The following is an 18,210-nucleotide window of genomic DNA, read 5'->3' on the forward strand; positions in this document are numbered from 1 at the left end:
AAGCACTCACAAAATCAAAGCTGTTGAACTAAACTCTCTTACTTTGGGCACTTGCCAATTCAAACAGCTTGTGCAATGTTATTTTAGATGGCAGCTGGGTCACAGCTTTGCTTCTGGGCATTACAGAGGTTGGGTTAATGGGATTCACCCTGCTGCCCTGTCTGTGGTGGGGTGATAAGGGGCCAAGATGTGCATGCCCGCATGGGAGCGGGCACCCTAAGGAGCTCTGCCTTGTCACATATGAAGTTTACTCCTTCTGTGATAGTCCCCATGCAGGCTGTGGTAGGCACGTCTGTTCCACTCCTCATTCATCACTGTATGAGCAACCTGGAGACCTGCGTAGTTTTATATTAGATGCAGTGATGCAAAAGAAAAAATCTCTACCGTTTCCACAGCAACTTGTGCGTTGGATCCTGGCTGGAGGGAGGCAGCAGGATGCTCTCAGTCCCTGAAGCCAGTGACTTCAGTAAAAGCTCCTCAAAAAAAGGCACATGCTCTGGTGTTCCCCCCCAGCCCCTCTTGGTTATTGACATCAGAGGACTGTGGTGAAGATACTACCATAAGTGCAGCTCTAGATTTCCTATTATAACTTTATTCCTTCATATTTCAACCCATGCTTCTGCTTTGTTTTTATTCAGTCTTCTATCTGCAAAGAGTCACTGAAGAGCCCTTCAGGATCATCTGTTCAAATCTTGCTGAGGTTGGTATGGTCAGAAGTAGTTAGTACTAGGTGACTGATGACCTGTGTAAAATGGTCTGGGAGGCTTAGTGCTGTCAGTACCTGACAGGTACCAATGGCTCCCTTAGCAGCACTGTTCAGGGCACAGAGGGACTGAACTTCTTCATTTTTTCCTCAAAGTGGTTCCTCCCATTTAGGCTGCACACTACAAAACCGTTTATAGGCGATTCTACACTACATTTTTCCTGGCCGAAATAATCTATACATTTATGCATGTATCTGGGCACAGGTTTGAGTATGTGTTTGCACAGTTTCTGAATCACACAAAAGCCTCCCCTGTTCAATACATGCTGTATGGCAGTAACAGTACAATTTCTTCCACTGAAATGTGACTTGCATCACACCTCAGTGATAATTCTACGGCCATTTGGTTTCTATCAGAGTGCCTTATTTACAATTCACATAGTCTTCACTGGATATTTATGATACTTTCCTAGAGTCATAAAAAGCTTAACACTTCTGCTTATGGAGCAAAGTAAATATTTAGTCTAATTTGCAGCTAGCCTGAGAAGGTTTCTAATTAGAGCAGCTGTGCTCTAAATTGTGAAAGATCTCTCAAGCTGTTCACATGCATATATGTGACATCTTTACCATAATTGTAGAATGCATGGGGAAAAAATGCTCTGTTCACAAGAAACTTCTGTTATACTGTAAAGTGCAACACAGCCCCAAGAATTTGCTACCGTAATTACAGCTGTATGATAAGTGAACAAGAGTTCACTTTAAGTATTTTTATACAGCTTTCTAACATGCCAAAATAGCCTTCACTTTTAAGCAATTATAGCTCAGGTAGGATTTGAGCTCATCAGGAGCTGTCTGTCAAAATATTTTTAATGAAAAATTGAGTGTGCGTAACAGCGATGCATTGATTGTCTTTTGCTTCTAACTGTTGACACTGATGGACTAAAAAGCTTGAAATTGAAGAGGGAGAAAATTATATTAGTTCAGCTCATTTAGAGAATCTCTGTTTGCTGAATTAATTTGCTAAGCTTTGGTTTTCTGCTGAATATTGAACCCTATTTTCCAGCTGTGCATATACTCCCTGAGGGGAATAGCTCCATCTCTCATCTTACAGTGCAGCCCAAGCCGAGCCAGGGGTGCTCTGCAGAGCTCATGGTGTAGCTGTGTTATGGGAGGCACAAAATGCTCCTACCTGGTATTCCCCAGACCCTGGTGCTGAACCTCAGCAGCTGAATAAGAAGTGTCACAGTTCTTCCCTAAACACTGTTCTGGATAAGTCCGTTTATGTAGTGAAACCCATCCCTCCACGTGATGACTTGCTGAGTAGATACTCACTTCGTGAAGCTTTAACTGTATTAGTAGCAGTATACAAATAATCACAGTTAGTGCCTTGGTAGCTGTTCCTTCACCAGTACCTTCCATTCACAGTAGAGAAATAAAATGCTAAAACATGTTACCAGTCTGAAGGTGACATTATTAGCTCTATTTCACCCTCCCAATAAAGATGTGAAGAACACAGTTGTTATTTTCTTTCTTCCCTGAAACACACTCAAGCGTGACAGAGCTATGTGGTGTATTCTGCCTTTATCTGAAATAAGCTCTTACATTTAAAAATAAGCAGAGATAAAAGCTCTGTTGGAAAGAGGACAAGTTCTATCAGTGCCCCTGCTGTCAGCTGTCATCAGAGAATTATAGAATAGTTTAGGTGGGAAGGGACCTTCAAAGGTCATCCAGTCCAGCCCCCTTGCAATGAGCAGGGACGTCTTCAACTAGATCAGGTTGCTGAGAGCCCCGTCCAGCCTGGCCTGGAATGCCTCCAGGGATGGGGCATCCACCACCGCTCTGGGCAACCTGTGCCAGTGTTTTACCCGCCTCACCTTCAGAAGTTAGTTCTGTAGGAAGCAGCCAAACGGCTCTGCTGCTGCTGCATTGGTGCTCTGCCACACTCTGGTTTTGTTGCATTGTGAAAGGTTGTCAGAGATGGGCAGCATATCTTTTGTAGTTGTGTAGCAAGCACTGTCTGAGGCACTCCAAGTCCTTCTCTGACATCTTTGAGTTAAATTTCACTGCCCCTGTGTGATTCCATATTATCTCCATTATACAGGAGGGGAGACTTGAACAGGGACAAATGAAGCTGTTTGCTGAAGGTCGCTCAGCAGTTCTCTGGTGGTACTGCTCTGCTGCTTTCCAGCACTGCCTCAGAGGCAAGATTGACCTTTCTCCCTCAAGGGTGCTGAAGGGAGGTGCATTAGCTTTCTTTTTTTTTTTTTTTTTGGTCTTTCTGTGTTTGAGCGGAGTGAAATTGGCTGGACTGGTGAAGCAAGTTAGTTTCAGAGGTCCTGTCAAATTAACTTTCCTTGTTGGTGTATGTGTGGGGCTGCGTGACAGGAGTCAGCAGGTACCAAAGGCTTGGGCATGCTGGTGGTGTCACAGAGCTAGTCAGAGGCATTCATGGGACCCATAGGGGTTGGCAACATGAGAAACAGTCTATTTTAAACTTTTATTTCAGTACAGAGTAGAAGATCGAATGTAGTTATAGTTGTTGCCATCATGCTAGCTGACAACAGCTTGGTCCTTTTCTCCATGTACCATCCAGCTCCACCAATATTCATGAGAGCTTCCATCTGACAGCACGAAGAGGATGTTTAGCATCGCACAGAACTGGCCATCCAACCCTGTACATCTACTGTTGATGCTGATGAGTGATGCTCAGGACTCTCCAGCCACAGGTTAGCTGGTGACAGGAATCCCCAAGAGCCAAGTACCTGCTGCAAGTAATCAGACAGGAACCTGGTGCATACCCAAATATTCAAAAATAGGCAGCAGGATCTTTCCTGCAGGGTCCAGTGGGAGGCTAGAATATTAAAATGGCACTGTTTCCTTCACTAGTTCACAAAAGTGAGCTGGTAAAATGAGACCATGGTGATCTCTGGCATCATTATGTGGTAATCAGTTGCAACTAAACTAGAGCTGGGTAGGTCTGGTAAGCTGTTGGTGTCCAGGCATAGGGTTGTGGGAGGTAAGAGCTGTTAGTTTTTCTTTTTGTGTGTGTTATTTGCCCTTCCCTCAGAGTGTCATCTCCAAGATCAGCCTGGACTAAGAGCATGGTGCTTAGAATCATGGAATCATTTCGGTTGGAAGAGACCCCAACCATAACCTAACTCTAGCACTAAACTATGTCCCTAAGAACCTCGTCTAAATGCCTTTTAAACACCTCCAGGGATGGTGACTCCACCACTTCCCTGGGCAGCCTGTTCCAATGCCTGACAACCCTTTCCATGAAGAATTTGTTCCTATTATGCAATCTAAACCTGCCCTGGCACAATTTGATGCCTTTTCCTCTTGTCCTATCACTTGCTACCTGGGAGAAGAGACCAACACCCTCCATGCTACAACCTCCTTTCAGGTAGTTGTAGACAGCGATAAGGTCTCCCCTCAGCCTCCTTTGCTCCAGGCTCCTCATCAGACTTGTGCTCCAGACCCCTCACCAGCTTCATCACCCTCCTCTGCACTCTCTCTAGTACCTCAATGTCCTTCTTATGATGAGGGGCCCAAAACTGAACACAGAATTCAAGGTGCAGCCTCACCAGTGCCAAGTCCAGGAGGACAATCACTTCCCTGATTCCAGGGCCCAGCAAGGCCATGTGTGCTGGTGTGGTACCACCTGGTTGCCTGTGTGACTTCTGGTGCGGGGAGAAACAGAAGCTACTGCAGAGTTGAGAGTTGTTTTCCCCCTTATAATGGTAGCACTAGGGATGTTGTGTGGCACTGACCCAAAGTTGCCAGGCTGTGATTGTTACATTTGTTGTTGTGTTATGACTTATTTTTTATAACACACCAACAAATGTAATATTTTATTTTCCCCTGCCTCAGAAAAGGGATTCCTCATCTCCCAGTGATAGACATCTCTGCTCTGACAGAGGAATTCAATGTCTTCTGCTTCACGCCTTTACCCTTCTTAGGCCTGCAAAATTGCTGATAGTGGAAAAGAAGGTCTAATGAATACCAGCAAATCCCGCATATGCATTAAATCCTCAACACATTCTGTGTACCAGAATATGTTGGTAAAGTCTCATAAACTACCTGCTGTAGAGTCCTGTCTCCACTGATAAAGTGCTTCTGGAGCCAAAAGCCCTTTTCAATGCATTGAAAGTGGCATAATGTGAAATAAAATCATTTTGGACAAATAGGGGGAGCAGAGTTGTCAGCAAGCAGTCAGGAGTTTGTTAGGCATACATTACCGTGTGTAGCTAACAGTGACAGCAGATACATAAATTGCTCTGGCTTTCTCAGGGAGATATTGACCTAGAAATCCACTCAGGAGGGAGAATAACGGTTCACTTTACTGATGTGAAAATCAGACCAGATTGAAATAGCAGTGACCTCCATAACAGGGGAGGGGGGTAAAAGTGCCTGTTCTTACCATGACTTTTGCTGGGTAGAAGTTAGTTCACTGAAGCTCGCTCGTTTAGGATTGATAAATATGAGGAATGCTTAGTTTTACACGTTCCTGCTTCCTAGCCTAATTAAATGAACTATCCAAGAACTCTTCTTCCCTGTCTGCCAGATAGGGAAACCTAAAGGATATTTAATGACATGCGGAAACTGAAGGGAGAGTTATTAACAGTGAAGTGGCTAGGTAACTCTCTTAAAGTTAAGATGAAAGGGTTTCATGGAAGTGACCTTCACGCTTGATGTTCCCTCTTTGCTTTTCTCCACACTTCAAGCTCTGATAATCACTTTTTTCCACTTTGTCACTGTATCACTTATTTCATGAAACATTTCCATAGCTAGGCAGGAATTTGGATCCAGGGTGGTATATCTGCGAATGTTAGGTGGATTCAAAATACGAAGGGTCAGACATTCTTTTTATAGTAGAATGAATAAAAACTTGACATAGATCGCTAAATATAGTTTTTTGATATTTTATGTAAAACTTGATTAAAACTTGAAGACAGGATAAAATGGTCATCAAATGTTTATTTGAGTAGGCTATGCTGTCCCCTTTGAGCAGTGCAGAAATTTGCTGGAGGGCACAAGGAAAGCACGTTGGGAATGGAAAGACTATGTACAACCAGAGGCTGTAACCCATGGGCTCTCAGGCAGCAAACTGCAAATGCTGGTGTGCTGTAGGAGGATGATGTATGTAGTCATATCTGGACCAGACGAGAGGGCAGAAAAGGAAGAAGATGTGGCATCTGAGTAGAAAGGGGAGCAGAGAAGAAACATTCAATGCTCAGAAATAGAGCAGAAAGTGCCAGTGGTCAGGCTGGAAGACATGAGGAAGAAGGAGCCTTTTGAAGAGGAGTTATCTCTAGGGCAGTTTTGTTTACTTTGCTTTAAAATAGCAATAGGCTTTTATAGTTGTGATTGAAACACAAACTGATGGCCCCATTTGAGACACTGGTGCCTGCTTGATTGCTTGAAATGGGATAGTTTCAGTAAAACCAGTATATTGTGCTTTTTTTAATGGAACTTTTATTGGGGTGGTAATAACATAAATTATGTCTGGTCTTCCTTTATTTTACAGTGAGCAAAAGAGTAAGAAGTTTATTTTTCTCTATCAAAACAATTATTTTAGCTGATTTTCATTCCGAACTTCTCATTGAAATAGAAAAAGAGAAAACGATAGTTTTACCAAAACGTATGTTTGTGGCTTTTAAAGCCCTTTAAGTGTTCCTGGAGACATAAGACTCATAACGTGTTCCAGAGCAGTTTCCTCGTAATACACATGGAAAAATCTCACTCTGATGCCAGGTACAAGTGCATACGGAGGAATACATGTAACTATTTGGACATGGAGAGGCTTCTTCATTGCCATCTTGAAGTGATTCTTGCTCTGGCTGACCCTCTTTGTCTACCATTTGCGGATAAGTGAACCGTCCCATCCTCTAGCAGGTCTGGTGTCGGGGTGCCATAGCCTTGTGGGTCTGGGTTCATGATGAGCAATGCTGTTGGGCCCCTCTGAACACCATGGGGTGCTGTGAAACACTTCTTGTCCAGCCTGAGAGGAGCAGTTACTCCTCCAGTTATCCTTGGACTGTAAGAAGCTGTTTTGATCATCACATAACCTTGCATGAAGTCCAAGTGAAGGGGAAAAGGTGATATTAATTTTCATAATGTTTGGGTTGAGGGAAAAGTAGCATTATTCCATTACAAATCAACTGTAGGTACCAAAGTCACCTATAATCTACTGAATCTTTCAGGATATTTTCATATTTGTGACTTCACTCCTGCTGAGAGTCTGTTCAGTGCATGTGTTAACTTAAAAATAATGTATAAACAAGGTGTGAACAGTTCAGTTAAGTGGTAATCTGAGGTTAAAAACAGTGATCAAATTCAGGGTCTGAAGTTGGCAGGGGGATTGTCTTGCTGCCTCAGGAAGACTTGAAATTAAACTTGTTTTGAAATGTAGGTGTTAAGTGTGTGAAATAAAACTTGCACATGTAAACTAAGCCAGCTTTCCAGAGTTGAAGAGAACTGGTTGAGCTCTCAAGCTGTCTTTAAGAGAGAGATGGGCTGTGTTCCCAACCACATAATCTCTCTGCTGAGGTTGCATTTTGTAGTATCTGTGAGGAGAAAATTCTCATGTAAAATCAGAGTTGGGCTCACCAAGAAGGTTTGTGTTCTCTCTCTGGCCACCATTGGGTTTGGCCCCCTGTCCCCAGCCCTGGGCAGGGCTGTGCAGTCACCACTTGAGCTAACAGAGCCAACAACTTCAGGTTTATTTTTTGTTGAGCTTCTGAGAACTTATTAACTTGAAAGAAGAAGGGTTTTGAAGATAGCAAATTTCCGCACTAAGTTTGTGTGCAGCTTTTTGTTCTCCCTGGTGTTAACTTCAAATAAACACAGGAGGTGTAGCTTCAAAAGGAGCAAAAATCCATTCCAATTTTAGAGTAAACAGGAGGAGGATTAAGCTCCTTGACCTAGTAATCAGACCTTCCAATTGCTATGCCTTTTGAAGATGATTGTATGTTTCCTTGTATGTGATGGATTGTGTATGTGCCTGTGAAGTAAAAGTGAACTAGGCTGTGAAAATCTAAGCAGTTTTCCTCTGCGATCATTTTGCTTTGGGTTGTGTACTTTATATGGTAACCCCATACATGTCCCACCAGCCCACCCTGCAGCATGGGGCACAGAGGAATCACCTTGTGGTGTTTTCTGTCTCAGGCTCTTCTCAAACCACAGCCTATTGGTGATGTCTGGGAGCCTTTGGGAAATGAAAGCCCTCCCAAGGTTACAGTATCGAGGATTCAAATGGAGAATGGGGCAAACTGGAAGGGAAGCACTGGTTGCAGTATAGAGTCTAACCCAATTCACATGCAGACTGAACAACATGGTTGTGTCAACCCGGTCGGCAAAAAACGAACGATTGCAGTTGGATTGTCAGTATCTGACCACCATGATCAAGCTGGCCTACGTTGTCTTGAGATTTCTAGTCTCAGGGTTTAAATTTGGGAAGTGGTAGCCATGTGTCTAGGTCTGTGGTTGTGCAGTAGCACACATGGTATATATGAAGCCCATCCTTACCAGCAGGGTTCCAAAGCACTCAGGGTATATAAACGTAACTGTCACCATTTTGCATAAACCACTAAGCCTCTCCTTCTTTTTGACAGATTGAAGACATCATTACGAGAATGCAAGATGACAAAACAGGTGGAGTTCCCATCCGCACTGTCAAGAGCTTTCTGTCCAAAATCCCCAGCGTCGTCACCGGTAAGGACCCTCGTTAGCAGGGAAGAGAGCATGAGATGGTACTTGCTGCCTCTAAGCAAATACACTTCTAAAGCCACAAAAAGAAAAAAAAAGGAGTGTAAGAGAAAAATGGTTTCCTCTGCTTATTTTTTCTGCATGTCATTTTTATGAGATGAAATATTGAACAAAAATTTCTTAGTTTTAGTTTAAGCAAGGTTTTGTGTATCTTTGGGGTGAGTTATATTTTAAAATGTTATATAGCTTTTATGACTAATATATATATATACATACATATATATATATATATATATATATATATATATGTATATCTCTAACCAGGCAAAGTCATTCACTATGACAGTAGGAAGATCTTGTGGAAGAACTCCGGAAGGAAAGTTGAAACCATGTTTTCTCACTCATACCCAGATACTCTTACCAGATGAGTAAAGGAATGTGAAATACCTTCCATGCATGTATACTGTTTTATTAAAGCTCTATGTACAAAAATGCAGATGTGCAGGAACTGGGAGTCAGAGTACAAAACAGTTCCTACCCGTATTTCCAGACACAGTGTCTTCCAGTGCAACAACTAACTTTGCCGTTGATAGATGGTGACTTCATTCAGAGTGATGTAAATTGCTTGGAGAATTTGTACTTGGGTTTCTGGTTTCACTAACTCAATAGCAGTATTCACTATGGTGATACAAAACTACTGTTTTCCATCTTTTTACTGGTAGACTATTGTCCATTAGGAGATACCTAGCTACTCCTGTGACTTATAATTTATGATGTTGCTTACCTCTGCAAAGTAAATACAATTTTCTCTGTGCTCCAGAGTCTCTATCTGAATCAGACCAGATACACATACTGATGAGTCTATTTAGGGAAGTTTCTCCTTCAGTTCTGAAAAGAAAAGAGCTTCCTTCTCTGTGGCTGAGACTTTGCTGCAGTAAAATTCAAATGATTGCATTGCTGTATGCAGACAGCTCACCTGTAACTGAGAGAAAACTGGTCTTCCCAAGACCTTTCTTACTCTTGGGGACTTTATACTGTTGTAAAATAATGGGGAAATAACCTCTAGCCGACAGGGATGCTGGCAGTGCAGCTGGTGTCTGGCCACTGCAAAGAGGGTTCCCTGCAGTGGAGCATCTCTGAGCTGAGCACTTCAGCAATCTCTTTACTGTGAGAACAGTTGGATTGAGCAGAGTTCGAGCTTGTGTTGGTTGGTTCAGGAGTGTGATTTGATATCCTTGTATCAGAAAAAAATGTCCCACTTAAGCTCCAGGGATGGAATACAAATCTGCAGGGTTCTTGGTGATAGGCAGGGAATATGGAAATGGGGGAATGAAGTTTTTACTTAGATGAGGCTCAGTCCAGTTAATCCCTTTTTATTGAGCAACAGGCTCTTCTGTTGGAAATTGATCTCAGGGTGGTGAGTAAGTGTAACTGGCAGTTGCTGTGGAAAAGAAACCTGAGTCTAGAATAAGAAGTGAAAGTTTTGTTACTAAATTGCAGGTTATGGCTGAAGCAGGTATGAACTAACTGTTCTTGAAGATTCCTGGGGAGAATAACTATGTATCTGATTTAAAAACTCATTCCATGATCTCAAGTTTACAATACACAAACTGGATGTCTTCAGATTTATTCAGCTAAAAAAAGTTTCTGATATTCCTGATAATATTCGTATTAATAGCGTTGATTAAGCAGTTGATGTAATTGTCAAGTTGTCCCATTACTCAAAGGAAATAGGGGACTTCACAGCATCTTTAAGCTGACTGTACTTATTCTTAGGTACCACCCTGGCTGGCAGCTTTCCCCTTGCACTCTGCCGTTCTGGAGCAGCAGCTGCAACTACATCACCCTGACTTGGCTGGTTTTTCACTGCATGGGGAATAGTGAAAAGCTGAAGACAAAATAAGAACAAAAGCTTCCTCTAAAACTCACAGAAAATTCTCAGATTTGGAGGGGAACAGCTCAGTACCGTTCCCTTCAGCTGATTTGAAGGCGGTTCCCTTGTGACGTGTCAGGCAGCATAGGAAGCCTCTAAGTTTGAAAAGTATGGGAAAATAATGGCTCATCTGTGTGCCCAGTGTTTTCTGAATTTCTCATTTCTTCTTTCAGAGGTATAGACCTGCCTATAGAGATCAAAACCAAAATAAATTTGTATATAATTCCAGTATTTGTGATAGGTAGGTAATGAGCTGGAGCCATTGAAAAGGCAGGAGCACCAATGTTTGAGCAGAAGCTGAGGACGCTGAGCTTGTTCAGTCTTGAGAAGGGAAAGCTAAGGAAAAGAGAGGCTATAAAGAAGACAGGGTCAGACCCTTCTCAGGAGTGCATGGTGGAAGCAGGAAAGACAATGTACACAAGTGGCAGGAAATGAAATCTCAACCAGATTTAGGAAGAAAGCTTTTTAGTCTCAGAGTGGCTGAGCATGGGCTGGTAGTCTGGAGAGGCTGTGGAAGCAGTGTTTTGGAGCTGTTCAGGAACCCCTGAGCACAGATGAACTGCGCAATCTGACCTGAGACTGCATTTGGCCTTGCTTTGGGTGGAGGTCAGACTACGTGACCTCCAGAGAATCTTTCCAACCTGAATTATTCTTCCGATCATCAGATACTCAATTTTAGTGCTTGTCTAATTCCACTCCATGTCACTAATATAAGAGAAGAGCTTGTATTTTCAAAAACTCAGACCCCTTCTTGGGAAGAGCTGAATTTCTAGACTCTGGCGTTCTCCCACGCTTTTTATTTCTACCTGAAAAATGGAACAGCAACACTGAGATGTGATTTACTTGGCAAGCTCACAGTAACTGTGATTAACAGCGGTTTATTTTTGCTTGACACTTCTATTGTAATTGCTTCTCACAGGAGAAATGTTAAATCTTAAAGAAAAAGAAACATTATAGCAGTGCCTCGGTACACTAAACAGGCAGCTCTGCTTATAGCGTAGCAAAGTGGGTGTTTGATTTAAAGTCTGAATACCAGGGAAAAAAAAAGGCTCATCTGTGTTTTGCTTTCATCTGTCCTGATGCCTAAGTTGTGAATGAGGCGTGGGGTAATGTGAGGAGAAGGAGCCTCGGGAAGCTATCATTAAGGGTCCCCTCTCAACAACATGAATCTGGGAAATGGATGAAAAAACCTTTTTTGAATGTATGATGAGTCTGTGTGGAGATACTGTGCCAAAGGCACGTTTTAATCTGCATTAGAAGTAGATTTGTGTATCCTCTTCCCTGGCTTTTGGCTTAAAGTAGGTCAGGCAAAGGAGGACACATCACACCACTATCTTCTTGGTTCAGTCTTCACTTCTATGGGCAAGCCACAGAGTGTGAAGGTAAGATGAAACCAGTCCATGTGGCATCTGTATGCATGTATATGATGTTTTCTAATGGTAAGTTTAGAGTACAGCACTAACACAATGCACAAACAGACAGTAAAAGTGACTGAGGGCAGGCATTGAGTAGTGCTGTGATCCATGCCCAGACTGGGTCATCAGCCAACATCCATGATGGCAGTTGCTGCAAAAAATGGAGTTTTACATTTCTCTTTTAGTGAGAAAACAGTTTCCTCAGTAATGATTCTGTTTCTGTAAATGAATCAGCATTTCTTTATTTTCCCAGTCATCAAACTGTTGTAAGAACATCTCATTAAACTAACCAGCAGCAAAACTGACTTTCTAGTCGTCTTTTTGATTTCTATACAATTGCATCTTAAAAGTAACTTCCTGTTTGGTAGGAGGACCAAATGTGTGTACTTTCTTCTCTAACTGATCCAGACTTGGCCCTATACACTATTGCTGAAACAAGTCAGAAGGAAGTCAGTGCTGCAGCAGCTGAACTTTCCAGTGCAAAAAGCCTCCTTCATGCTCCCCAATCTGCCTACAGCCTCATTCCAGATTTTTCCTGGTCCTGTGTACTGTCTGATCCTGTGTACCAGTGTCTTTGCTAAAGCAACCCAAAGGTGATGTGCAGTCTACAAGGCTTGCACCATTCTGCCCTTCTCCCAAGAAGTTTTGATTGATACAACTTCATTCTGACCCATTACCCCCTGACTTCAAGCAGTCCTGTCCCCACGGCTCCATTTTGAGTGATACCTCTTTCTTCCAGCAGCCGTCCCCTCACTTGTGCACTGCTCCAGACCTTACCCCAACACTCACTCATCGCCTTGCTGCACTCCCAAAGCTGCCTCTGTGGCCGTGAAGGGATTGATGGGTGATGTCATGGCTGGACCGGTTTGGGTTAAGTGCTGCCACGCTGCTTCATGCACGCAGCCCTGCCAGTGCATTTCACTGCTGACCTGCCACGTCTGTCCCGGACCTCTCTGAGCAGAAATTGTCAGTATGACTGAAATGTGCCAGGTGGCCTGTCATTACTTGAGACTTGTGATCTAAACCAAGTTTAAACTGCCGTGTGTCTCTGTCTGAAGAAGCCAGCATGTGTCTTGGCAAATGCCTATGGTGTTGTCCCAGAACACATCAGAATGTCATTTGCTCAAAGAAAATGTGTTTGGATGGAGTATGGAAATCCTATAGTGCTGGGAAAGAGAGAGTTTATTATTGATAGTGTTCCCTGATGGTGTAGTTCAGGACAGTCAAGTTGTGCTGGAGGATTTTGTATACCCATTGCAAGATGAGTTCCTGTGGTCCCAGTTTGAGTGTATTCATTGCCTTTTCTCTTCAAAGAAGATCAAACACATCTCCCATCCAGATGTGGCAGCCAGAGGTGCAAGGCAGAAGAGCAGGTTCATAATCTCCTGGGTTTGAAAGGTCACCGTTCAGAGGAATTGTATAAAGAAAGAGGTCGGTGGTGTGGTGAGCAGGACTAGGACTGGCAATGCTGACAAAAGCCACCACCCTCACGGGGCCTGGAGAGCAGGCTGACAGGCTGAGTGCTGTGCCACAGTGTTCACTTTCTTAGTGCTTTTTTTTCATGCGTAGAACATGCCTTAATGCCTTACAGAAACTGCTTTTCATTGGGACCAAATGACTCCATGATACACAAGGATGTGGCTTCCCCTGAGCTGTCTGTCCCACTGCTTGCAGCATCTAACCACAGGATTCTAACTGGAGGGCTGAGCCTGACACAGATCTCTCTGAACATTTGAGTGGTTTCATTCTAGATCTAAACCATCAGTCCCTGAATCTGGGACAGCGCTGGTCTCTGAACCTGAACAGCCAGAACATTTGTCAAAATGGGTGTGAGCAACCTTTTGCTTAAGCATGAGTGAGCCCATTTAGTTAAAAAAAGCAGAACAAGAAAAAAGCCTTTCCCAAACATTAAGTCAGTATCCAAAATAATTTTGTGTGTTTACTGGTTTATAAATGATACATAGTATGTGCTCTTGGGTTAAAATTGGTATATATTTGTATATAAATATATAGTACTGTACCATTTCTGGTGGCTTTCCACATTTAAGTACAGCAGATGCTACACAATAAATTCAACAATGTCATGCAATTGTGTGGTGGGCACCGGCTTGCAAACACTGATTGAGCATGCAAATCCATTTATTTCTCCCCAAAAATCAATTGTTCTTAGCAAGTTGCATTTAAACTAATTCAAGTCAAGACTGGGCTTCATGATCAGAACTTATGTTTTCTTTTATGCATCTCTTCTTCAAATTGCACCCAACGGAAATGTAATCCATCCTTCCCTCAATAAGAAGGTTGTTATACCTTTTAATCTAGTATTTCAAAGCTGCTGTGAATCACATAGCATTAGATGTGTCAGCTATTACATGAGTAGTGCATGCTTTGCAATTTTTTTTTCCTGTAGCTTTCTCCCTAGCTCTCTATTCCCATGCCAGGAGACAACCCAGTTAAGGAGCCACAGAGTTGAACTGTCTTCATCCACAGCTCTCTCCTCCCTCCTTTTTTCCCTTTAAGTGCATCCAGCTTCCTACTTTTCAAAGGGTGAGAGAAATGGGGGAGAGAAAGAGGGAATCAGCTCTCCAAAGTGTAGCAATTCTTTGCTTGTTGTTAATAGGCAGATCAATGCCTTGTGAAGCAAAAATTTAGAGGATTTGATTTTCAGAGGACGAAAGGGATAGCAGATGAATTGGATAGGATATGGTTGTCAAAGAAATAAGAGAAAGCAACCAGAATTAATATTTTTAGAAGTGAATATTCAATCTGTTTCTGTGCAACTGCACATGTGCATGCTTAAATACATATAAAGAGCATGCAGCATGCAATTTTTCTTAATAAGCCTGAGAGTGACTGGTAAGTGGTGAATGCTGGAAATGAACAAGGGCAGGCTTCAGTATTTGTAGGTGCTGTGCAGAGTGAGGAGTGCTGGTGTGTGTGTGTCACTGCCCTCTGCTGCACCCAAGCTACAGTTCAGTTCTGCAGCTTTACCTTCCCCACAAGCCAGGCCGTGTGTCCTGTGCTCTCCCAGCTCAGGTGTAGCTCACGTGGAGCTTACGCATCCCTTAAAAAATGTGTGCACACAAATGATTAAATGACATAAAGCATCGCTTTTAAATGACAAAAATTGGACATTTCACATGACCATGCACTTCAAAGTAGTCATACCTGAGGTGGAAAACATTAGAGGAAAAGCACATCACAGCAGAGGGTACATTAAAATTTGGCTATGGCCCCTGCAGAACGCTTATGGAACACATCCTGATACTTTAGTATTCAGTCAGTAAAATGGCCTCTCAAGTATTGTCTAAAAGCCCTGAATATTCATTTCCTGACATTATAATTTTGAAGGTCTTTCCTGGTCCTGCTTGTTCTTGCTGCTTTTGAACCTCTGCATCATCAAGTGAAGCTGTAGTAACTTGGAAGCATAAATAATCATGCTACATGGATATTACTGTGGGCAATAAAAATACAATGAAAAAAATTGCCAAAATCACCAAATAGTCCAGCTTTGTCTTTCTGCAGTGACTTGCCTGCTCTTCCTAGTCACCAGCAGTGAAAATATAACCAAGACCTTCCAACCACCTGGGCAGAAGTTAGAACAACAAAAAATTAGAATTCCTCTTATTGAAAAATACGAGCATAAAAATTACTGAGCTGGAAGGCATCAAATGAAAGCTATGAGCCTGGAACAAAGCTGATCTATTAAAAATGGTTTAATTTTATTTTTTTTTTTCCCCAAGAATTGTTTTTAGGCCTTTTCAATCTTTCAGTAGAGCCTAAAAGCTGGAACAGAGACAGATTTGATGATAAATTACCTGCTGAACTCCAGTGTTTAGATGAATTGGTAATTGAGCCACAATAACAAAAAATGTTACATATTAAGAGCATTCTTGTTGCTGACTGCAATTTTATCCTGAAACACAACATTTAGCTGCTGGAATATTGTGGCTAATGAATAAAACATTAAAAGGAAAAGTCAACAATCTTTCAACGCCTGTAGAAATTCATGGGAATGAATGATTAATGCTTTTCTGCATTCATCTTGCTATCTTCAAAAGCGCAGCATTATTACAAAAGTTTGTTTCTAGATCTGAATGACACAGCAAAAGAGCAGAGATTAATTATAAGTACTGCGTGGCTTTGATTTGTGGATGCGAGTGTTGAGCAGGCTGCACTCAAGCTGCAGTACTTCACCTCTCTTCTCTGCACTGACAGCAACTTGGGAGGTGTGTGCTCTACCAACAGAGTTCTGCATTTTATTGACACCTCTTGCTTTGTTTGTGCCCCGCCTCCAGCACTCCTGTGGGCTGCGAAGCATCAAATACACAGCAGAGCAGCTTTGCTCCCACTGTGCCTGAGAACCCATGTACCCAACAGAGGCGTATGTGGAGGTCTGACCCTTAGACAAACCATTTTTATAACACCTCGAGGTACTGGAAAAGCAGTGATACCTAAGTGCCCAATGGTGATCAATAGCAGCATGAAGGAGAAAATATTTGAAGCGTGGTTAGGCAGTCATTACTTTGAATCTATTGCTTTAATCTGATGCCATTCCAGCCATTGGAAAAACAAACCCCTCTCATGGTTTGGTGAATACATCTACCTCATTATTCCATGCATATATTCTGTTCATTTTTATCTATTGTTCTTTGGCTTTTTTTAGTAAAAGTAATTTTCAGGGTATTATTTATTGAGCAGATTCTTACTTGCATTTTAATTAAGGGGCTTTTATTGCGAAACACAACAGTTTGTTCTGGAGTTTAAATTTCCTGACTTTAATCAATGTGTTGTTCTAATGAAATGCAGAAGTTAACTTTGGTAACTGTAAATCCGGTCTCATGAATCATTTTCTATTCTTTTACACATACATTAGGTTTGATAGGTGAATGATTCTTCTGTGTATGATACATCTCAGTTACAACACTGAAGTTACCAATAATGTGACTGTTGGGGGTGAGGTGAAAAGGTTGGTTTGGGTTTTTTACTTTAAATAGTACAAAGAATTACATAGTGCACCAGCTTATTTTTACCAGCCGTAAATAGCACACCAGTCAGAAATTACTGTTGCTAGAAGCTACACTGGGGACAGTTAGGTATGTCTCTACAAGATGCTGTAGTTGAAGGGGGCTGCCATAGCACTGGGGTGGACAAAATGCTATTACCTGGCTTGTGTGGAATAGCTGATGAATAATTTGTTTTATTTTGCCTGTTCCAGTAAAAATACTCAGATCTTTGGTCTGTTATGTGTTTGCACTACATAGCACCCGAGAATGCCATAGATTTGGCTTTAGAACCTTCCGTCAGAAATAGCAAACATGAAAATGAAACAACTTTCAGGCTTTCCTTACATATCCACCATGATAAATAATACAGATTTGCGTGTTATCTTTAACTTCTTTTTCTGTGTGGATAAATCTCTCAAAATTGCATGCTGGTTTCCCATGGATTTGTTTTGAGTATGGTGTGAATTGATGAGCTTGGATATTTTTGATGTATGATTCACTACCACATGCAGGGAAGAAAATTATATTTTAGTCCTGCAGAGAAATAAAACTAAGCAATTGGGTCTTCATTTAGTTAATTCTTGTTTGATGGCTGTGTGCTTTGTAAGAAGAGAGTCTCAGGATCCTACTTCACTACAAGGTCACTTGCACAATAAGAATTTTCTGCATACAGATACCTCCACAATATGGCCAGGATTGCAGGATTAACTTTTACCTAGAACTGAGTAATAAACGTGCAAGAAACTTTGAGAAGTTGTTTAATATAAAATGCTAATTACGCTAAACCCAAACCAAACGAAAAACAAAGACTGATAAGAAAAGTAATGTATGTCTGTAGCAGTGGAAAGTTTTACATCCAGTTGTTGTGGGGTGTTGTGTTGTATTGCATAGGAAGTTTTATTCTGTTAATTTTGTACATATTTTTTTTGTGGATGGGATTGCACAGTGACAGATGAGCTTTCTAAGGGAGCAGTAGTAGCCACTGAAAAGAAATAAAAGTTACTGTATTGTGATCAAGTTTCAATCACGAGGCTATTCAAAGCTGTTGTTGCTGAAATTAATTAATTGGCAGTGGCATATTCATCAAAGTTTATTTCTTTTGTCAAGTAGAAAAAACAGAATCAGAAGGCTTAAAATGTGATTTAATAGTTTTGCATTGTAGCATTTTTTATTCATCATTTATGTCATTGCCACATAGATATTGCATTATGGATTTTTTTTTTCTAAAGTAGAAGGAATTGAATTTAGAGCTCCAAAGAGTGTTGGGTCTTAGACATAGTAGCTTGCTTTCTTGGAGAGCTATAAGATTTGCTTGAAGATGACACATGCCCTAGAAGTTGAGAAGACACAACTTGAAACTATAAAAGAAGAAAGAAAAAATAAAAAAAAAACAAACAAAAAAACCCTAACAACAACAACAAAACAACAGTACACCAGAAAACAAAGAAA

The 18,210-nt window shown here is 41.6% G+C and overlaps 1 protein-coding gene across 5 annotated transcripts in view; it reads left to right on the top strand.

Annotated features, from left to right (window-relative positions):
- The window catches only part of RGS6 (regulator of G protein signaling 6), a gene marked incomplete at both ends in the record, with an annotated part of 262,525 nt that overhangs the window by 152,571 nt on the left and 91,744 nt on the right, over positions 1-18,210 (top strand). For all 5 annotated transcript variants that reach the window (XM_080345101.1, XM_080345102.1, XM_080345103.1 and 2 more), the window contains one exon: positions 8,317-8,416. In XM_080345101.1, coding sequence (XP_080201227.1) covers positions 8,317-8,416 — 100 coding nt within the window. The remainder of the gene's footprint in view (positions 1-8,316; positions 8,417-18,210) is intronic.

The sequence above is a fragment of the Nesoenas mayeri genome (assembly GCF_963082525.1).
Source record: "Nesoenas mayeri genome assembly, chromosome: 5".
Taxonomy (NCBI): domain Eukaryota; kingdom Metazoa; phylum Chordata; class Aves; order Columbiformes; family Columbidae; genus Nesoenas; species Nesoenas mayeri.